General features: G+C 38.9%; 1 protein-coding gene and 1 long non-coding RNA gene across 3 annotated transcripts in view; one reads left to right on the plus strand and one right to left on the minus strand.

Annotated features, from left to right (window-relative positions):
- atp8a2 (ATPase phospholipid transporting 8A2) overlaps positions 1-23,836 on the plus strand; it is a 419,615-nt gene that overhangs the window by 128,231 nt on the left and 267,548 nt on the right. For both annotated transcript variants that reach the window (XM_059964171.1, XM_059964170.1), the window contains 4 exons: positions 3,059-3,170; positions 11,770-11,935; positions 19,052-19,179; positions 19,517-19,594. In XM_059964171.1, coding sequence (XP_059820154.1) covers positions 3,059-3,170; positions 11,770-11,935; positions 19,052-19,179; positions 19,517-19,594 — 484 coding nt within the window. The remainder of the gene's footprint in view (positions 1-3,058; positions 3,171-11,769; positions 11,936-19,051; positions 19,180-19,516; positions 19,595-23,836) is intronic.
- Positions 540-23,610, minus strand: LOC132391248 (uncharacterized). Its single transcript, XR_009511136.1, has 3 exons — positions 22,628-23,610; positions 5,725-7,258; positions 540-777 (listed from the first exon to the last, which is right to left on the minus strand). It is a non-coding gene; the product is annotated as an uncharacterized LOC132391248 (long non-coding RNA).

Genomic DNA, 23,836 nt, shown 5'->3' on the forward strand with positions numbered 1-23,836 from the left:
TAAGCATTTCTGGCCACATTCTTGAAGGCTTGCAGAAGAATGATTGATTGGATTATGCAAGTATCACTTTTGACTTGGCCACAAGGAAATGCACACCAATTTAAATTAAGTTTTTACCTTCTGCCCCCGTAAGTAGATGGTTCAACTGAAATGGATAAGGCTCTTTACTGACAGTTCATTGGAAGTGTATGTTAATTGAACAGATATTATTAGACGACAACTCACTAGTTGAAACAAATGTAATTTATGAAATTTCCTTAAAAACAAAACCAGAACCATTCATTCTTAGCTTTATATAAGGTGCTTTCCTTCAAACGTATCTTTTTTATCACTAATTTTTATTGTGACACCAACAAATTATATTCAATACAACCAGTCGCTGATTACATTTGACTGTTTAACCCAGCCACCCCCAACCCTCATCACCATCCCCCCACCCCTCATCCTCTTCTTCACCCCTCTCTCCACCCCTCTCCCCCACCCCTCTTTCCCCCCATCCCTCTCCCCTCCACTAACCAAATGAATAGTAGTGCATACACAGACAGAGCATTCCTATTTCAACAAAAGATCTCTTAAATTAGATATCAAATTTGTCCACGTTAAGATTGTGTTTGGTAGCGCATCATTTATTCTTGCTGATGATAGTTCCAGGTAAGAAATGTCCAAAAAGCTCTGAAGCCAGGGAGTACTTGAAATATCATGGGGAGATTTCCAACACTGGACTACAACCTTCTTACCTGCAGTCAGGCCTGCCAGCCAGTCTTTGCATGCTTTTTTCTGTAAGGGAAAGGTGGGAGTCATTATTTAGAAGATCTACAGTGGGGTCCATTGGTAATTGTACCCCCGTTAGTTCTGTAAGAGTACTGATAACCTTCCCCCACAAACCAAGAACCCTGGACATTCCCATACAACATGTATAAAAGAGCCAATGGTTCTGTGGGGGCGAAATGAGCAATATGGGCCAGGAACCAGTCCCATTTGATGTCTGATTCTCAGTGTTAAATATGCTCTATGACCTTCAAACGTATCTTGATTTGTGACTCTCTTGAGATCCTCCAGCTCTTAACGAAATCCATTTTAAGTTTATTGTCATGGGCATACATAGCCAGGTATAAAAGCCATGGCAATTAGTTTTTTTTCTTCAGCAGCACAGTACATTTGCAAAAGAAGTTACACAAATTTAAATTAACATAAAACTATTTAATGAGGAAAATATAGTCTGAGGTAATATTAGTTCTTTTAGGCTGGTTGAAGAACCTTCTGCCAGTGGGGAAGAAGCTTTGTTGAACCTTGAGGTGTGGATCTTCAGACATCTGTACCTGCTGCCAGATGGCCCCAATGAGTGGAGGGCATGGCTCAGATGGTGGGGTGCCCTTAACGATGGGTGTCATTGTACTAATGTGTTACTTGGTGCCTAAACAGCAAAGAATTACTTGGGTGGGTTGCCTTAATTTGAATTTTTTGAGGTTTATGTTACTAGCTGTAATACCATAAATTATGCTAATCATTGTGGTTGCCATACACAGACATAGTTTTTTATATTTGGCTTCAATTTTGTATTGTTAATTGTGGAAAGTTGTGATATAAAGAAATATTTATTCTGTCAGATTAAAATTGGTCACCAATTGCAAGACCTGTTGTAAAGAACAAGAATACTATTTGTCTTCATTTCTCTCTTCCATTTCATGCATAAATAAATTTAAGTAAATTTAAATGATTCCCTAAATGATTTTTTTATTTGTCTTGCCCTTCCCTGTTCTGAATCTTCCTGTATCTTTTGACGCTGTTGACCTCCTCATCCTCTCTGTTTGTGCTAGTGTCACCAAAGTATGGTTTCTTACCACCTTGTCTGTTAACGAAAGTACCACACCCTCCAACACTGGCATACTGGGTCTGTAGTGCATCCTATCAACAAAATACACTATAGCAATTCACCCGGAGTTCTATGGTAACCTATTCCAAAGCCATGAATTTGTTGAGAGTGTCTACAGGGTAGTTTAATTTTTTAACGTGCTTAGGACTATCCATTCCTTCCACTGAAAGTGGCTTACAGATTTTTAAGAAAACTTGATACATTTGCTGATACATTTGCTGTTTGAAACTGTGGTCCTATGGTTTTGTTATGCAGCATTCAGTATCCAAGAACCCAGTAGACTACTATCCTAAATATTGCTTTCTGGTTGATTTTAATTTGGACATCAAAATATACTGTGAAATGCGTTGTTTGCGATAACAACTAATAAACGCAAGGATGCGCTGTGGGCAGCCTGTAAATATAGTTATACATTCCGGTGCCAACATAGCATGCCCACAGTATCCAGCAGGACAACACAAGCAGCAGCAGACCAGCAGCAAATAAGCTCCTTTCCTGCCCTTCCACTCACCCACATACAGCCAGGCCTCCAATCCTGGGACAGGCCATTTGCAGGCCTCCAGTTCTTGGTCCCAGATGCTCAGACTTGCAGACATTGGGCCTCCAACTTTGGACTTCACTAACCTCTGGATATCAATCCCATGGCTTACAGATCAGAGGTTTGATCTCCAGGCTGAGACCCCAGGGTTTGCTGATCATGGGTTTGACATTCACGTCTCAACTTCTGGACTCGCATGGACCTCGAACCCTGGTGACCCAATTGTCACTGTCCCTTGTGACTCCCTTCTGTACAGACCTCTGCCCTGGGCATCAGCGGTCTCAGCACCTGCTGACCTGACCTCTGGAATCACTGACCCTTGACTCACTGAATATTCCAAACTGGACTTCAAACATCAAATCCTGCCCAGACACTTCATTTACTGCAACGACCTCTAATTCACCTTTATTCCTACCCCTAAACCCTAATCAATGCTGTATCCAAAACTATTCCTATAAACCTTAAAAAAAGCAGTTAAGTCTGAGCCATGACAGGAAGACCTTAAGAATCCCTGTGATTGACCACTTCATAGTATGGACAAGCAGCATGCCTTTTGTATTATTTTTCAAATTTCCTCCATATTGTTATAACTGTTTGAATCAGAGGATCAGTGTATGGGTTTTAATTTTGTTATTATGCTCTTGCAGCCCTGTTCCTGTAGGACCCGACCAAATTTTGTTGAGAGGTGCACAACTGAAGAACACGCAATGGATTTATGGGCTTGTAGTATATACTGGACATGATACAAAGCTGATGCAGGTTGTTATTGAAATTTCTTGTCCTTATTTCGGTAATCATTCAATTGCCTAGTATATATTGTATACCTCAATTAATAATAGGTTTTGTGCTGACATTATCTGTCCAAAGCTATAGCATGTTTGCCACAGCTATAGTAACTCAGTAAGATTGCTGCTGGAATACTAAGCATAGTTTTCAGCATCGTATTTTGGAAATCATTATTGATCTTTGTGGGCATCCAATGTAGATTTACCAGTATGGACTTCAAGAATTAAATTACAAGGTGATTATAGAAACTAAGGTTATGTTTCCTTAAACCTAAATGTTAAAGCATGATTTAGAACATACAGCATGGAACATAGAAATCTACAGCACATCACAGGCCCTGCAGCCCACAATGTTGTGCTGACCATGTAACCTGCTCTAGAAGCTGCCTAGAATTTCCCTACTGCATATCCCTCTATTTTTCTAAGCTCTATGTACTTATCTAAGAGGCCTTACTTATCTTAAAAGACCTTGTTGTATCTACCTTCACCACAGTCTCCAGCAATGCATTCCATATCTCCACCACTCTCTGTGTGAAAAACTTACCTTTCACATGCCTCCAGTACCTATTTCCAAGCACCTTAAAACTATGCCCCTAGTGTTAGCCATTTCAGCCCCGGGGAAAAGCCTCTGGCAATCCACATGATCAATGGCTCTCATCATCTTATACATCTGGATCAGGTCACCTCTAACCCTCTGTTGCTCCAATGTGAAAAGGCCAAGTTCACTCAACTTAATCTCATAAAGCATGCTCTCCTATCCAGGCAACCTCCTTGTAAATCTCCTCTGCACTCTCTCTATAGTATCCCAATTCCTCCTGTAGTGAGGTGACCAGAACTGAACACAGTACTCCAAGTGGGGTCTAACCAATGTCTGATATAGCTGTTACATTATCTCACAGCTTTTGAAATCAATCCCATGGTTGATGAAGGCCAACACACTATACACCTTCTTAACAATGCTGTCAACCTGTTCAGCAGCTTTGAGTGTCCTATGGACACAGACCCCAAGATCTCTCTGATCCACCACACTGCCAAGAGTCTTACCATTAATATCATATTCTGCCTTCAGATTTGACCTACTGAAATGAACCAGTTCGCACTTATCTAGGCTGATCTCCATCTGCCACTTCTCAGCCCAGTTCTATATCCTATCAATGTCCCGCTGTAACCTCTGACAACACTCCAGACTATCCACAACATCCCCAACCTTTATGTCATCAGCAAACACCCATCTACTTTCTCATCCAGATCATTTATGAAAATCACAAAGAGGATGGGTCCCAGAAAAGATCCCTGTGGAACACCACTGGTCACTGACCTCCATGCAGAATACAAACCTTCTACAACCACCCTTTGCCTTGTGTGAGCAAGCCAATTCTAGATCCACAAAGCAAGTTCTCCTTGGATCCATGCATCCTTGCTTTCTGATTGAGCCTTGCATGGGGAACCTTACCAAATCCTTATTGAAATCCGTATATACTACATCCACTGCTCTACCTTCATCAATGTGTTTTGTTACATCACAAAGAATTCAATCAGGCTCATAAGGCACGACCTGCCCTTGACAAAGCCATGCTGACTATTCCTAATCAGAATATGTCTCTCTATTTGCTCATAAATCCTGCCCCTCTGGATCTCCAACAGCTTGCCCACCACTGAAATAAGGCTCACTGGTCTATAATTTCTTGTACAAGGGAACAGCATTTGCAATCTTGCAGTCCTTTGGTACTTCTCCTGTCCTTATTGATGTTGCAAAGATCATCGCCAGAGACTCAGAAATCTCCTCCCTCATTTCCCACAGTAGCCTAGGTTATATCTCATCTAGATTTTCCACATCCTTTGTGCATCATGATTCTTTTACCCTACCATCCTTTCCCTGCCTCAGCAGGACCTACCTATGCAGAATGTCAGGCAAATGTTCACTGAATATTAGCCACATTCTTGCTGTGCCTTTCGCTGGGAACTACTGCTCCCAAATTTCTGCCTAGTAGCATCATATTTCTCCCTACCCCAATTAAATGTTTGTTTCCAAATTTTCTGCTCCTGTCCCTCTCTAGCACTAAGGGAAGGAGATCGAATGGTGATCACTACCTCCAAAATGCTCTCCCACTGAGAGATCTGTCACCTAACAAGGTTCATTTCTCAATACCTAAACAAGTATAGCCTCTCCTCGAGTTGGCTTATCTACATATTGTGTCGGGAAACCTTCCCGAACACACCTAACAAACTTTGTCCCATCCAAACCCCTTGCTCTAAGGAGATGCCAGTCAATATTAGAAAATTAAAATCATCCATCACAGCAACCCTATTATTATTGCACTGTTCCAGAATCGGCCTCCCTATCTGCTTCTCAATGTTTCTGTTACTGTCGGGGCGGGGGGCGGGGATCTGTAAAAATCACCCAGTCGGGCTATTCACCCTTTCCTGTTTTTGACTTCCACCCACACTGTCTCAGTAGACAATCCTTCTATGACTCCTCCTTTTTCTGCAATTGTGATACTACCCCTGAGTAGCAATGCCATACTCACCTCTTTCGCCTCTCTTCCTGTCATTTTTGAAACGTCTAAAGCCTGGCACACTCAGCAGCCATTCCTGCCCCTGAGACATCCAAGTCTGTGTAATGGCCACAACATCATAGTTCCATGTATTGATCCGTGCTCTCAGTTAATCCACCTTGTTTATGGTACACCTTGCATTAAAATAGACACATTTCAAACCATCAGGCTGAGCACACATCTTTGCTCTATCATCTGCCTATCCTTCCTCAGAAACTCCCTACAAACTGTCTCTACTGCCTCTTCACTTTGGTTCCCACAACACCCCCCCAAAAATCTAGTTTCAACCCTCTCCAATAGCATTAACAAACCTCCCTCCCAGGCTATTGGTTCCCCTCCAGTTCAGGTGCAACCCATCCCACTTGTACAAGTCACCACTTAACAGAGGAGATTCCAATGATCCAAGAACTTGAAACCCTGTGCCCTGCACCATCTCCTCAGCCGCTCATTTTTCTGTGCTATCTTCCTGTTCTGACCTTCCCTAGCTCGTGGCACAGAGAGTAATCCAGAGATTACTATCTTGGAGGTCCTGCTTTTCAGTCTCCTTCATAATTCCCTAAATTTACTGCACAGGACCTCAACCCCTCTCCTGCCTACGTCATTGGTACCAATATGTATCATGACCTCTGGCTGCTCACCCTTCCCTTCAAGAATATTCTGCAACTGCTCGGAGACATCCTAGGCCCTAGCACCCGGGATGCAACACACTATCCTTTCATCTCTTCTGCTGCTGCAGAATCTCCTGTCTCCCCTCCTAACTATTGAGCCCCTGTGACTATTGCTCCATCTGAGTTTACCCTACCCTTCTGAGACTCCGAGCCAACCACAGTGCTATTGGTCTGGGTTTTTTTGTTCTCTTGCCCAGATAAGTCATCCTCCTCATCAGTATCCAAAGGGGTGTACTTGTTGCTGAGGGGAATGGCTACAGGGGGATCCTGTACTGACTTATTTCTCCCTTTACCTCTCTCGATGTTCACCCATCTACTCCCTGAATTCTGCACTCTGGGTGTAACCACCTGCTTAAAGGTCTTATCTATCAATTGCTCTGCCTCCCCGATGGTCCTCAGTTCATCTAGCTCTTTAATGCGGTCTTTCAGGACTTGGAATTGGCTGCACTTCCCGTGGGTGTCGTTATCAGGAGACCATCAGGTTCCATGAATTCCCACATCCTACAGGAGGAGCATTCCAGTGCCATATCTGCCATCCTGCCTGCACTGTACTATGGACAATCAAGACCAAATCAACAATAACAAAATGAAAACCTACCCTAATTATCTGTTTCTTTGGCCTCAGCCTCTTCTTGTCAAAGCCTCTTAAGTTCCCACTCTGACTCTAGCCCCCACTCTGATGATAGCTGCACCCCGGACCCTATCTCTCTTTTAGGATTTAAAAAAAATCAGTAAACCCCCGTGCATGGAAAAAGAACTTGCCGTGTTTGGTGGTGCTCCGCTTGCCTTCTGCTGCCGCCAATTTGATTGCAGTTGTCAAGATATTCAGAGGATATTTACTACATGAGGAAAAAATTATGTTATAAGAGTACACAGATCTATTGAGCATATTGTGGAAAATAAAAGCATTTTGTGAAGTCCTTATCATAAGTGGACTGTGACGAGTAATTACATATTATTCTAATATTACTAATCTGAGAAAGTTGAAATGAACAGATATTTAAATCACTTTTATGAAACAAGTGATGGGTACAATAATGCCTCCAAAATTGTGTTTTGAACATAGATTAATTTTTCCAGATATTCTCTGTGGAATTGCCACTTCTTTGCTTTACTGTGCATGGCACTCCAGTATTAATTAGGTTTCTAATCATTCTGCCCTAAGCCACTGAGCTTGTAAGAATGGCTTCACTGTACGTGCAGTAACAGAAGCATTGTATATTAAAATATTGAGCATGTAATCTTACATCCCCATAGTTCTCAGATAATGGAAGAATGATTATTCTGGCTTCATGAAATATTTTATTAAAATGTAATGATAATCACATATCCGTGTACAGCCTTTAATCCTGAATCCTCTGCACACTTAACCTAAACTAATTAAGTTCAAGATTCCCATGTAATGTGTTTTTTTCACTATCAAAAATTATTTAATTATGGTACATTGTTAGATACCATTTTATACACAGTAGTAATGCTATCCTGTGAGACAATGGTACATATCAAATAGTTTCTCAACAAGTGGTAATTAACTGTATGTTTTCATGGTTAAAAATATGGTAATAGCACTAAATATCCCAAGCATGTCATTTTGTTTACTGTGGTTACCTAATTACAGGAAGGGTATTAATAAAGTTGAAAGAGTGCAGAGAATGTTTACAAGGATGTTGCCAGGACTTGAGAAACTGAGTTACAGAGAAAGGTTGAAAAGGTTAGGACTTCATTCCCTGGAGTGTAGAAGAATGAGGCTGATAGAGGTATATAAAATTATGATTGGTATAGACAGAGTGAATGCAAGCAGGCTTTTCCACTGAGGCTAGGGGAGAAAAAAAAGAGGACATGGTTTAAGGGTGAAGGGGGAAAAGTTTAAAGGGAACATTGGGGGTGCTTCTTCACATAGAGAGTGGTGGGAGTGTGGAATGAGCTGCCAGATGAAGTGGTAACTTTTAACATTTAAGAAAAACTTGGACAGGTACATGGATGAGAGGGGTATGGAGGGATATGGTTCAGGTGCAGGTCAGTGGACTAAGCAGAAAAATGGTTCAGCACAGCCAAGAAGGGCCAAAGGGCCTGTTTCTGTGCTGTAATGTTCCATGGTTCAATGGTGCTATTTTAGATATGAATCTGAAAAGTGTGAACTTCATTATATTGTCTCTTCTCTGTAAGTTTGTACATCATATCCTGAGAATTCTGATTTCTATCTGCCGTTTTATGTTCATAGTACTGTTACCAATCTTCTTGATCAAGTTTCATCTCTAATGCAAAGAAACTTCCCTGATTGGTTCCTTCTGATTGAACATTGAATTTGGTTGAACATGTCATTTCACTCAAACTCTTGGCTTTTTCAATTTTTTTTCTCTCACGAAGATCTAGTTGAAATATTTGCCTTTTGTTTTGATTTGAATATCCATACTGATGAGAGGCCCTTTTAATGGCAGAGTAGTCAAGTGGTTAAGGCGTAGGTCTAGTGATCTGAAGGTCACTAGTTTGAACCTCAGCTAAGGCAGCGTATTGTGTCCTTGAGCAAGGCACTTAACCATACATTGCTCTGCTATGACACCAGTGCCAAGCTGTATCAGCCCTTGCCCTTCCCGGACACCATCAGTGGCATGGAGAGGGGAGACTTGCAGTATGGGCAACTGCTGGTCTCCCATACAACCCTGCGCAGGCCTGCACCCTGGAAACTTTCGAAGGCTCAAACCCATGGTCTCTCGAGACTAACGGATGCCTATTTAAAAAAGTTATTAATTATACATAATTTTAATTTTCTCTTTTCAGGTTTTTGGCTTTTGAACCAGTTGTTCTGTTGACATTTATCAATTTATGCATTTGCCAAATCATAATTATGGCAGTTTGTAATAGTCATAAACCAGATTTCAATCTATTATAGTTAACAACTTAAGATGTGTTTTCTTAGTTGTTAACTATAGAACTTACAAACATTCCAGACCATATTATCAGCATCCTTCAGAATCAGAATCTGATTTAATATCATTGATATGTCATGAAATTTGTTGCTTTGTGGCAGCAGTATATTCGTTCGTACATATGACATGGTCTCTATCCATGACCATGACTGTTCTTGGCAAAATTTTCCAGAGGTGGTTTGACATTGCCTTATAGGCAGTTTCTTTATAAGATGGGTGACACATGCCATTGTCAGTACTCTTTAGAGATTGTTTGTCTAGCATCAGTGGTTGCATAGCTAAGACTCGTGATATACACCAGCTACTCCTTCGACCATCCCATGGCTTCAAGTGACCCTGACAGGAGGCCAAGCAAATGCTAAACCTTGCCCAAGGATGACGTGCAGGCTCGCAGAGGGAAGCAAAGCCTTACAGCTTCTTTGGTAGAGTTGTGTTTCCCGCCCCACCACCCAAGCAATACATAATAATAAAAAACTATAAATTACAATAAATATATATAAAAAAAATAAAGTTAAATAAGTAGTGCAAAAATTAAATAAATAATGCTGTTAATGTTATCCTATAGAATAAATTGCTATCATAGGTCTGAAAAAGCTTGCAGCCTTATTTTGTCATCTCATACTGTGACATTATTCTGTTACAATATTCTTATTAAGTATAAGATTCTAAAAATACTGTATCTGCATTAGTATCATCACTTAGTCATTTGGAAATCTTGCTGCTTTTATTTGATCTTGGATTAATGTAAAGGTTGAGACATGCAAATTATTCTACTTAAAGACAATTTGTAGAAAGTCACATAATATATCCTTCTGATTTTATATATAAGTGAATTGGGATAAACTTTTAATCCAAGCTTGGGCTAAATCTTGAAGGATATAACTAATTGGAATGTATTCTATTGTTGGTAGGTTTAATTAATGGGGAGTTATGAAAACATCTATTACTTTGCTGCAAAACAAAATACCCCAAATCTACCTTGGGGAAAATTAAAGTCTAAAATTCCTTGTCAGTTTTGTTTAAGAAGTATTACCTTAACAATTTCTAAATGCTTAAAAAGAGAGCATTTTATGTTTGTTTATATATTGGTTATTAGGATGAGTGTTTGTTCATATGATATCCCATGTTTCCCTGTTTAGCTAAAAGAGATGTTTTAAAGATGGTCATTGCATCATGTTTGCTTTGTATATTATTTTTGAAATATATCATTGATGATAGAAAACTGAGATTTAAAATCTGTACAAATTTGTTTCTCTGGTTGCCAAAACCTAAGACAAAACTTGTGGTAAACTATGTGTGTATCTGTCTGGACACGTCCCTCTGCTGACTGCTCCTGTGGCTCCTCCCACAGACCCCGGTATAAAGGCGATTGGAGGTACTGCTCCTCCCTCAGTCTCCAAGATGTTGTGGTCACATTTGCAGCTAATAAAAGCCTATCGTTTGCCTCCCGTCTCTGAGAGTTATTGATGGTGCATCAAAACTAGTCCTAGCATTGTCGATCTTAAAACATCTTCATGTGTGATGATGTATGGAACACACTTTTGACTATCATTAGGTGCCAGAGTTATTACTAATGTGGCGCTTTCCTTAAAAAAATACTGGAGAGAAGGTCTTATAAGCACTGACTTGAAATGAAAATGTTTCAAAAACATCATGAATCACGATGTTACTTTACTTAAATGTAGCTTTTTAGTTGAAGGTAAGTATGGTGGTTGTATAATTGGAATCAATGGTTGTATAAATGGAATGTATCAATATGGTTTAACATTTCAGTTTTGGATCTTCAGCATTTTTTTCAGTCCAGTAGCTTGCCACAACAAAATTCTGATTTAAAAAGAAGTTCATGTTGCAGATGTCAGTGTACATGGTGCTGAATTTTTATCATAATATTATAGTTCTGAATTTTATTGGTTTATCATGCGCAATTCCTGGAATTCACAAAATATTGAATCCATTAGCCATTTTTGTAGTTTAGCATAAAATCCTCCAGGAATGATTTTTTTTTGGTACCAATACATCATAGTATGGAACATACATCATCAATTTATAATGTCAGAAATGTTTTAGGGAAAATTTATAGAAATTTGAGTTATCTAGACGAGCAAAACTAAGTATTTTTGTCTTGACAAAGGGTCTTGGCCCGAAACATCGACAGCGCTTCTCCCTATAGATGCTGCCTGGCCTGCTGTGTTCCACCAGCATTTTGTGTGTGTTGCTTGAATTTCTAGCATCTGCAGATTTCCTCGTGTTTACTTTTGTTTGCTGAAGTTTATTTTGGACAGTTTAACTCCTTAGATATTACATGATATGGGGTTAAGTAACTTTCTAACTTTTTTGTAATATGCTATTCACAGAGTGTGAATTCTAAAATGCATTATAGAGTTTGATAACAGATAGATTCTTTGTTTTTTTAAAATTTACAGAATTCAACCAAGGCACCGTTGAAGAGATCCAACGTTGAAAAGGTTACAAATATGCAGATTCTGATTCTCTTCTGTATTTTACTGGTTATGTCTCTGGTGAGCGCCGTGGGCACTGAGATTTGGAACAAACAACACAATACTTCCGACTGGTACCTGAACATGAGCAGTAAGGATTATTAATTATCAAGATTTTCATCCACTGTTTAAGCATTTGTTTGAAAGCTCATGATTATTTGTTAAAGATACAGAAGCCTAAAGGCACACACTCAGTGATTCAGGAACAGCTTCTTCCCCTCTGCCATCTGATTCCTAAATGGACATTGAAGCTTTAGACACTACCTCACTTTTAATATACAGTATTTCTGTTTTTGCACACTTTTCAAGAATCCGTACAGTACATGTAATTGATTTACTTGTTTATTTATTATTATGTTTTATTTTATTTATTATTAATATTTGTTTCTCTCACTGCTCAATTATGCATTGCATTGAACTGCTGCTGCTAAGTTAACAAATTTCACATTACGTGCCAGTGATAATAAACCTGATTCTGATTCTAACATAATCTTTCAATATCATTAAATGCACTTCGCTGACACACAATAAATGCTTCCTCAATTTCAAATGTGAACAAAAGTTCACAGTAACTCTAGATTTTTGTTGCTTGATATGCTACAGCTTGAGTACTAATCCAAAATTCCTAAGTCCAAAAACCTTTGAAATCCTAATTTTTTTTTTGAGCTCTGACCTGATGACACAAATGAAAAATTCCACGAAGTGCTGGGAAGGTTCCCGGGTGATGTGCATCTCTCTGCGCATTGCAGACAGTTCTGAGAAGTGACCTTACATGTGTAATGAACAGAAGTTAAGGAAAAATAGAAAAACTGCATAAAAGAAAAAAGTGAAGGTCTTGAATGTGTATTGAAAGAGTAGATTGTCAGCATCGGAGTGGACATATGCAGCTTAATGTTATGCTGATCATGAAATAAGCAAAGATCTATCACAGCGAACTGAAAATTGAAGGCTGGTTGTAGAAATTTAAGAAAATGAACAGCATTAAATATTTAAAGATTTGTGGTGATAAAGCACCTGCTGATGACGAAAAAGCAGAGAAATTTATTCATGAATTTGTCAAGATCAACACTGATGGAAAATCTAACTCACTGAATGGCTCCATCAGTATATATGAGCGATGAACAAGCTTAAGACAAAGACTGCATAAGTTTACATAAATTCAGAGTCAGAAATAACAGCAATCTTATTATATATTCCAAAATCCACAAAAAAGTCCAAAATCCAAAACACTTTCAGCCCCAAGCATTTTGGATAAGGAATAATTAATCTGTAGGATATTTTAATTATTCATTATAAATTAGATGTTGAATTATTCTCAACTGGTTTTCAGTATTTAGCAAATCTATACAGAAACTGAATAACAATATAATAATAGGCACATGCAGTTGGACATGTCTGTGGTGAAAGAAACAAAGATAACATTTCAGGTCGATGATCTGTTCTGATGGAAAATAATGAATCTGAAATTAAGGCCTGGATTTGCAGGAGAATGATGGCAGAGCAGAAGAATCTTTGTAGTTTTCTTAATTGATATTAACTATGTGAATCCCTTAAATGGAAGCCCAAAAAAATTTGAATCGATAATTTCTGCTCTGATACAGGGGATTATTGTAAAAATGGAAAACTGTGTTGATTCCCTATCACTTAGAAGCAAAATTCAACAGAAGCTTTTGTGGCCAAAGAGAGGAGTAGAAAGTGTCGTGACTGGAGGAAGACAGCTGTGTGAAATGCATTTGTGTAACTGTTAATTTAGTATATTAACTTAATATACTAAAGTAGTGTTTAGCTTTGTTAAAACATTTTGTTATTGTAATAACTTTATAACTTTTATGTAAATGCTCTGAAAGGGTAGCACAGAAGCGTACCAGTAAGCATGCTTCACAACAACAGTGATCAGTAACTGAGGTTTAATTCCTGCCACAGTGATTGGGGTTCAGTTCCTGTTGCTGCCTGTTAGAAACTGGTGCATTCTCCCTGTGAACCACATATGTTTACTCCACGTGCTCCAGTTTCTTCCCATATCCCAAAGACATACAGGTTAGGGTTGTGGGCATGCAAGTGTGGCAATGCCTGGGGGCTGTGCCCAGTGCCGTCCCAGACTGTAAGCTACTGACACAAACAACACACTTCATTGTTTGTTTTAATGTTTTGATCTACGTGTAACACATAAAGCTAATCTTTATCTTTAAATATTGAGGATAAATACCTTCATGTTGTCAGGCCCTCTCTCCATTTTGAGGGAGCTGCTAGATTTGGACATTCAGGGTAATATTCACATTTGCAGCACCTTATTGCAAAGGATTGTATCAGTTTTCTGAACTATTTCCCACTAAGTTAAGTATATATCTTTCAACATATATAGAGTAAGCTCTGTATATTGGAATTGGTTTATTATTGCCATATGTATAGTGAAAAGCTTGCATATAGCTCATACAGATTTATTCTTTACATGGTGCATTCAGGTAGAACAAGATAAAACAGTAGAATGCAGAATAAAGTGTAACAGCAACAGAGAAAGTGTAGTGCATGTAAATGATATGGTGCAAGATCATATCGAAGCAGATTGTGCAGACAAGAATCCATCTTACTAGGGAACCATTTAATCAATTTAGTGATATAGCAGTAAGGTAGAAACTGTCCTTGAGCCTGGTGGTATGTGTTTTCAAGCTTTTGTATCTTCTACCCAATTGAAGAGGAGAGAAGACAGACTATCCCATAGCTCCCAATGACGTTGTGGTTTCAGTCTGAGACTGACGTGAGAACATCCTTCATGAGGGTGAACCCACAGAAAGCATCCGACCTGGATGGGGTACCATGTTAAGTACTAAAGATCCGTGCTAATTAACTGACTGGTGTATTCACTGCTATCTCTAACCTCTTGCTTCAGCATTCTGAAGAACCCACCTGCATCAAGCAGGCTTCAATTTTACCGGTACCTAAGAAGAATGTGGTAACACACCTCAATGACTATTATTCAGTAGCATTTAAATCCTCTGTGATGAAGTTCTTTGAGTGGCTGGTTATGCAACAAATCAACTCCTACCTGACAATTGACTTGGATCCATTCCAATTTGTCTGCTGTCACAGCAGGTCCATGGCAGATGCCAGTTTATTGGCTCTTCACTTAGTGGTGGAACATCTGGACAGGAAGGATGCGTACATCAAGATGATCTTCGTTGACTACGGCTTGGAATTCAGGACTGTCATCCCATCAAAAGCTCATTGAAGCTAATAAACTTCAAGACCTTGGCCTCAGTACCTGCTTGTGCAACTGAATCCTCAGTTTCCTCACTTGAAGACCCCAGTCAGTGGAGATTGGCAACATCTCCCCATCAATCTCTATCAACATAGCTGCACCACAAGGCTGTATGTTTAGCCTCCTGCTCTACTTGCTTTATGTTTATGACTGTGAATCTAAGCACAGCTCCAATGCCATATTCCAATTAGCTGACAACACCACTGTTGCTGGCTGGATCAAAGGTAGTGATGAATCAGTATATAAGAGGAAGACTAAAAATCTGGCTGAGTGGTGTCATAATAACAAACTCTCGCTCAATGTCAGCATGATCAAGGAGCTGATCATTGACTTCAGGAGGTCCCTGAGCCAGTTCTCATCGGGGGATCAGAGGTAGAGAGGGTCAGCAACTTTAAATATCTTGGTGTTATCATTTCAGAGGATATGGTTTAGGTCCAGCACTTAAGCACTATTATGAAGAAAGCATGGCATCACCTGTACTTTCTTAGAAGTTTTCAAAGATTCGAAATGTCTTCAAAAACTTTGACAAGCTTTTAGATGTGTGATGGAGCATATATTGACTGGTTGCATCGCAGCCTGGTATGGAAATGCCTACAAAAAGTAGTAGGTACAGCCCAGTTGATCACGAGTAAAACCCTCCCCATCATTGAGCACATCTACAAGGAGCGCTGTTGCAGGAAAGCATCGTCCATCATCGAGGGCCCCCACCATCCAGGCCGTGCTCTCTTCTCGCTGCTGCTTTCAGGAAGAAGATATAGGATCCTCAGGACCCACACCACCAGGTTTGGGAACAGTTACTAACCCTCATTACTGAACTGTCTCTATAACCTATGTGCTTACTTTCAAGGAATCTTCATCTCATGTTCTCTACTTATTGTTTATTTATTATTATTATTTATTTTTGTATTTGCACAGTTTGTTGTCTTTTGCACACTAGTAGTCTGTCCTATTGGGGTGGTCTTTCATTGATTCTATTGTGTTTCTTGTACTTACTGTGAATGCCCGCAAGAAAATGAATCTCAAGGTTGTGTTTGGTGACATATATGTACTTTGATAATAAATGTACTTTGTAGTTTATCTGGTGTGGGTTCAGAATCTGATTATGCTGGCTGAGAAGTAGAGACACTGGAACACAGAATATACTCTGACTATGGTACTTCAGGGTCCACTATCCAGAATGACTCATTAACATCACTACAATTCCAAATTGCCCATATCCTAAAAAACACAGGTGGCAGTTTGGCTTTGTAGTGGATAAATTTGCCAAGCCTTGCCTTTTCTAATCTGTGTAGCTTGTAGCTGCTCGTAACAGTACTGGAAGGAAAGAGAACTGCACAGTACTTGTGGAGACACAGAACCAACTTGACATCAAGGATACCCTTCATAGTGTTGTCTGCCACTAATTATGCTAAATGAGATGAATTCTGATATCTAGCAGCTCAAAACTAAGCAACTGATTTATGTGCCTCTGCAATCTGTAACTTCAATCTGCCCACATCTAACCTGCAGAAGGGAGGAGAAAACTTGAAGAACATTCCCATCCTGAGCAATGGTTAAGCTTAATACGAGATTATGAAATAAAGCTGAGATATTTCCAACCGTGATTGGCTATAGATGCTGGCTTTCTCCTGAGGACCTCAAGAAGCCAACAGTTTGATTCATGGCATGGGATAGCAAGAAATAGCTGAGAACACCTGATGGAGAATGGATGGATCGGATAGCGTCCCAAGTGTTGTGCTTTGGACCCATGCCTTGGGATGATCTGTGACTCTAGCTAAGCTGTTCAAATATAGTTACAGCACAAACAGTATGGAAAATTCACCATGTATGTTTTGCTTACAAAGATCAACTTAAATTCATTCTGGCTGAATCCTGCTCTGACGATCAGCTTTCAATCAACAATAAAGCAAGCCTTCTCACTGATGCTCAGTTTAGGTTTTAGCAGGATCATTTGTTTCTAGTAAATGCATATAGTAGTAGATAGAGCTAAATGATTCAGTACCCTATAGACCAGATCAATGCTATGTCACATTCAATAGGGAATAATAATGAACAATTCAGCAACCTTTGTCAAAACACGAGATGAAATGCTGATTTCCAGAGCTGAGATGAGAGCCACTGCCTTTCAACTGCAGCAGTTGTATGAGCTTGGCATTCTGACAAACCTGAGGATGGTGGGAATCTAGAGGTAAGTTGTTCATCGACTGCAATTGTACCTTGCTTAAAGAAAGATGGCTGTCAATCATCCCAATCTCAGGCCATAATAGTAGGAGTTCTCTAGGATATTGTCCTGGCCCAAACTTTTTCACTTGCTTCATCATTGACCTCCCCATCAGCAGAAGGTCAGAAATGGGGATGTCCGCAGCATTCTGACCTCCAGAGGCACACTTTGTATGCAGTTCATTTTATGAGATCATCACATCTTATCTGTAAGCTGCCTTTTTATATCATTTCCTATGTGGGTTAATTTGGATTCAATTTGAAGCACCTTGTGGAAAGACGTCCATCTCTATCCTCTTTTTATTTGCCTTTGAAACAGCAGTATCTGTGAGTCGAAGTTTTGTCAATATTAGAAAACATTTAGTAGATGTAGTTTGAAGGAAGTATTATATTTATTGTTATTAAGTATCATTGCACTACGAGTTTACTCTTGCTTACATGCCATAGTTATGGAGTGTTTCATGTGTTACCTTGCTTAACAGTGATTGCGAGAACAATCAACAGTATTAGTATATTCAGACATGTGACAATTCTGTATTGAATTTATTATGTATTTTAATTAAGTTTTTGCAGTTTCACAAGTAAGATCTCATTAAAAACCCTGAAGGAAGCTTCCATCCCAGGTGATTTTTGAAAAGGTGTTTGACTCACTGCATAGTTTTGTACATAATGCACTGTGAGGGCAGTAGACACAGTCTGCAACAGAAATCTGCTCTTTGATTGTGTGATTCCATTGGCAATGAGTTATGCTGTAATGCTATTGGAACCTAAATGGCAAGACCTTGTTCAACAGGAGCACTAACTGCACACTAAAGCCATCTGGTGGGCCGGATAGCCAGAACTATCTTTACCGTGATCTTTGATGGCTGGTTAAATTCAGTCACCTGAAAAACTTACACATTTGACATTCATAAGGATCAAATCAGATTCGGCAGAAGACAAATTACACATTTTTATAAATTATTACACATTTACACAGAAAAGGAAACCTTTGAAATACTTAGTTTTGGAGAAACTGACATAATATCAAAGTTAACAAATAACAGATCATGCTTAAACCAAGGTGACACTGAAAACAGCTGACTTCTGGAGGGGTGGCATGGCTTTATCATTTCCTTCATTCATTGTAAAGTCAGAAGTGAAATGTTCACTTATTATTACACAATTTTAAGATTTGTCCTTAGTTCTTCAAATAATTCATTGGTCGGTGTCTATATAATAGTAAAATTTGAACCTCATCCAAGGTCATTGTGATGTAACATGTATCATCTGCCAGTTTCAATAATAATAGCTGCTATTCTTTGACCTTTAAAAGCTTGTTTATATTAAAATTCTCACTGTCGATGTTCTCCTGATTATCCAGCTAATGTTTAAAAGGGTCTAAAATTAGTGCCATATTATAAATGTTCTCATAATAAATGGGCACTGGTAGATTTGGAATTGCTCATCAATGAACTAATGTAACATAATAGCACAAGAACTTGATCAAGGTAGTACCCCGAATTAGTTTAATTGAAATTATGCAAACTAACTGCAATATTTTCAGTGGATCACTGAAGAGCTAGAGACATAAATCAACATTTGGAAGAAACTAATTAAATTTGCACTACAGTCCAGAGATATGAATTTAATCTGGAACCCATATTAGTAGGTGATGTAAGTCTTGTTTGTTCTGATCCCCATTGATAGTGTTGTACTTTTAACTATATCTATCTTTCTTTCTTTACATAGGTGGTACCACACCTAATTTTGGGTACAACCTTCTCACCTTCATCATTCTGTACAACAACCTTATTCCAATCAGTTTGTTGGTAACCTTGGAAGTAGTTAAGTTTACACAAGCTCTTTTCATTAACTGGGTATGTGTTTGCTGTATTGATATACATTGAAATTATGATACCAGCACTCTTACTGAGCTTATTTAAAACATCACAGAATCAAAAGGAATGGACTAGCCAGTGTAAAGTAATTGCATCTGAATTTTTTATTGTGCGTTTGGATCATTTAACATTGGCTTCTAATTTGCTTGGACTTAAGGAAAATTGTGTAATGTAATGTTTGGTGGTCAGTTGAGAAAATTAAAATGTTTTGGGCATAAAATCAAAATGTTATTTTTTGAGTATTCAGTGCTGAATGTTCTGTTAAACACAGTGATAGCAACAGATAAAGTTTGTTTAATTTTCTTTGATATTACAGGATATGGATATGTATCTGTCAGAAACAGATACACCAGCAATGGCCAGAACTTCTAATCTGAATGAGGAGCTTGGCCAGGTGGGAAACATCAACACAATTTACAGAATCAGTATTTAGCAACATTATTACTGAATTTCCAAAATTGCTTTGCAAATATTAGAAGTAATTTACTTTGTACTTTTCCATGAAAATGTCAAAGATCTGTTGTGATGTCACCAATGTTGTCTCCATAAAATCTCCTCCATTCATTAAGAGGATATGTGAAGCAATATCTACAACTTAACCACCATAAAATTAAGACCTTATTTTCATTCACTTTGATGGGCAGGCCATATCATTTGCAAATGTAACCTTAGGATGCTCAAATGGCACTCGAGCTCTGTTTTGGCATGTGAAGAACTTCATTTTGATCTTCACAAATGTTCAATCACTGGTTAAAAAGATTAATGAAATCTTTGTGATTTTTTTTGGGGGGGAAATGAAGTAAAACAATTTAAAGGCCTACTGAATAAGTAAGTTTAATTAAGTTTATGAGCTGAAGGCTAACTGGCTTTAGGTGTTGATGCCAAAAGAATCTGTAAACTATACCATGATTAATGCTGGGTGGTCACTGAAGTAATGGTAATAAATTAAAGCAGGCATATTGTAGGCATCCTGCAGAGGCTAAAGTGAGTTAATCTCATTATCACAACTCATCATTTGTCATTTTGCTGTCTAATTTAGCATCTGAGTCTCGAAAATTTTAAATTCCAGTCTTCTTTATCCAGGTGGTTGTTTTCTAGTTGACAAATGAGAGAAAACCTGCAGATGCTGGAAATCCAAGCACCACACAAAAATGCTGGAGGAACTCAGCAGTCCAGGCAGCATCTATGGAAAAAGGTACAGTCATTGTTTCTGGCCAGGACCCTTCAAAGGGTCTCAGGCTGAAATATTGACTATATTTTTTTTCCCATGGCCTGGCCTGCTGAGTTCCTCCAGCATTTAGTGTGTGTTGATTTCTAGTTGATGTGGTTTACTGTTTCTTAACTCTCTATGATGCTTCATGGTGACTCAACAAGCAGTCAGTTGGACTTTTGCCGCCAGGTTGGAAGGTTTTGGGTTCAACCCCCACTGTTGAGCTCTGAACACCCAAAATACTTAAGTACTGATATACTGTAGGTTGCATAGTCACAGTGTACACTTCAGATCAATTCTTGAACAGTGATCCTCATTCTAATTTTGTATTGACAAGGTCATCTGAATTGTCGTGAATGTGTCTTACACTAAGTTCCTTTCACTGTTATCTTTTTCTTACTGGTCTGCACATACTACATTTCTGGTTATGCAAAGCTTAATTTTAAAACTTGCACCCTTGTTTTCAAAAGTGTCCATTTTTTATTCCTCAGTTTGTGGTGGGAGTGTGGAATGAGCTGCCAGATGAAGTGGTGAATGCGGGCTCATTTTTAACATTTAAGAAAAACTTGGACAGGTATATGGATGAGAGGGGTTTAGAGGGATATGGCTCAAGTGCAGGTCAGTGGGACTAGGCAGAAAAATGGTTTGGCACAGCCAAGAAGGGCCAAAAGGCCTGTTTCTGTGCTGTAATGTTCTATGGTTCTCTGCAAACCTCTAAACTTTTATGAACTATGGTAATGTTACCTAAATTTAATCACACTACCATTGGCATTATTAGATTTGGCATCCAAAGCCTTGAGCTCCGACCTTCCCAATATTTCACTGAATCTGCGTTCTACGTTAAGATGCTTCTCAAAGCCGTCTCTATTACCTTGATCATCTGCCATGATATTTCCTTATAATGCTCCATATGTGTTTCGTTTGTCAATATTCCTGTGAAACACCTTAGCATTGTACTGTTAGTGCAACACAACAAATTTCACATCATACAAAACAGTGATAATAAACCTGATTCTGATTTATGTTGACAACACCACTGTACACCTTTCTGTTGTCACTGCATTATCAGGTTATTTGTCTGACATGCATCAGTGGATAACCAATAGTCTTCTGGAGGTTAGGTACTGAAATAACCAAACATATCGCTTTGCCCGTTCATTCTTGAACCATTGATTCTGTGCCTTCTCTATGTCTGAAATTGAACTGGGCTGTTCATGATTCTTGTTTCATATGTGACACTAAGATAAACTTAAGACTATTTATTTGAACCGCCATTAATATCAGGCATCTTCTGTGCATCAACTGTTTTAGCCCCTATTTTTTTTTGCTGCATTCTTCAGTTTGCCTGTTTCAACATATTGCTCTCCGGCTTCTCTTATTCTGCTTGCACGTCAACCTGAAGTTATCCAAAGCTTTACTGCCCATGTCCTTTCTCATAGGTGTGATCTGTTTTGTTTTTTGCTCGTGCAGAAATTTTACTTTAAAATTCTCACTCTTTTCAAGCCATGACTGGGTTTCCTTCCTCCTCTGTAATAGCCTTCTTTAATTTTGGTCTCATAGGTATCCCCAGATTTAATGTCTACATCATTGGAAGTTATGCATTTAAGTACGAAGATCTGATGCTCTGAATTTCAGTGAATAAACCCACCCTCCTTAATCTATTTCTCTTGAAATTTATCAGAATGTATCACATAACTAGGCTTTTGTCATTTACCATAAAAATGCATAATTAGCTTAATGTCAGGTATTTTGTTTTTGGTAATACTTCTATCTTTCACCCGTGTTAAAAATAAGTGTTCTCATTGATTTTGCATAATTTGAAAAAGAAAATGAAATGTTGCTGCTTCTAGTCAATTTGGAGAGATTAGAATTTAGCCTGTCAGATACAGTGATTAAGGATATAGTGGATTCCAGTTAATTGGGATACATCAGGGCCAGCATTTTGTCCAAGCCCAAAGAAGTGGCTGCCCTAGTTAACGGAAGTTTCATGAAAGTAGTTAAGAAGGTAGAAAGCTGACAAACTAACATTGAACTGAGTAACAAATTACATATTTAAATGAAATTCAGAAAATATTAGAATATTAGATGCTATTATAGTACTATAAAAACTGTGTATTAGTTCCTAATAGTTATCAGTGGAGGGTGTATGGGGTGTCCAGGGAGGAACAGTTCCTTTGGTGAAGGGCTTGTCATATCCAGTCTGAGCAGTTCACTCACCTTTGGTTGCCACTGGACACTCAACTCTCACCTGTTGCTCCAAATAGCTGTTAGCACGCAAAGGCAGCCAGACCCCGGTACACTACTTTGACAGACAGGGTAAACCAGGTAAGTGTAGCTGGCTGGTCTCATACCTCAGTGAGATTCATACATAAACACCCATCCTAACGTGAAGCCAGCTTCAGCGGTCTGGGCGGATAAAATCTACTGTGACATCCAACAGTTAGGAAGGCAGTTCTGCAATGCTCACTGGAGAGCGAAGGACATGACGAAGCACAAATAAAGTCACTGCAACCTAGGAAGACCCGAGGTGTGATGACTGCTCGTGCCACTGGATCTGGACTTCCTAGGTCGAGAGGGTGGAACTGTCCCAGTGCAGTGGCTTTTCCATTTAAAAAAAACTCTTCCGCACAGGTTTTCTGTCATCGTTGGATACAATGGACAACCACCATTGACAGAGGAATTAGTCCGGCGTAAATGAACAAAATCAGTGCAGACACCTATTGCAGAAAATGGACTGTTTTCATGCATAATTTTAACAATTGCATCCTCCAAATCTTCATTTTCCTTGTAACATTGAAGATGATTGTCGATACTTTCAAATTCGTTGTAGTTGTTAACTTGTTGAAGCAGTGAAATCATTTCGTTTTCACTCCTGGCCAATTCTAGCATCTCCAAACCTGAACATTTGAAACTGCAGTGAGCAAAACAGTTCTGAATCATTTTCCTGCTTCTTTCTCACCAACTATCAGTGGCAAAAATCACTGCTTTTTGAAGACAAACATTCACAACTGACGCTATTTACAAACTGTTTGCTCTAAGCACAGTGTAGTGTCTAATGGCTGCACAACTGACCTAGTTGGAAATTGTTTGGCAACAATGTCCTGCCCCAATTAGTGGCATACTGTCCCAAATAAACGGAAGGATTCCCGACTACTTTCTTGATTAGTTGTTGTTCTTTGGGAGTTGTCCCAAATAAGCAGTTGCTCAATTAACGGATGGCTTAATTAACCAGAATCCACTGTATTTGGTGATCAGAATGATGTATATTATGCATTAAATCTAACATGATTGCACTTTGATAGAGCAGAATATAATCCTGTTGATCAATCTAGAAGCATTGGTTATCATTATCTAATCATTGACAACTGTAGTTCAGTCTAAAGGGCAAGATCTGCAGGGCTTTAGAATTAATATGTAACTATTTCT

This window comes from Hypanus sabinus, chromosome 3, assembly GCF_030144855.1.
Source record: "Hypanus sabinus isolate sHypSab1 chromosome 3, sHypSab1.hap1, whole genome shotgun sequence".
NCBI classification, from domain to species: Eukaryota; Metazoa; Chordata; class Chondrichthyes; order Myliobatiformes; family Dasyatidae; genus Hypanus; species Hypanus sabinus.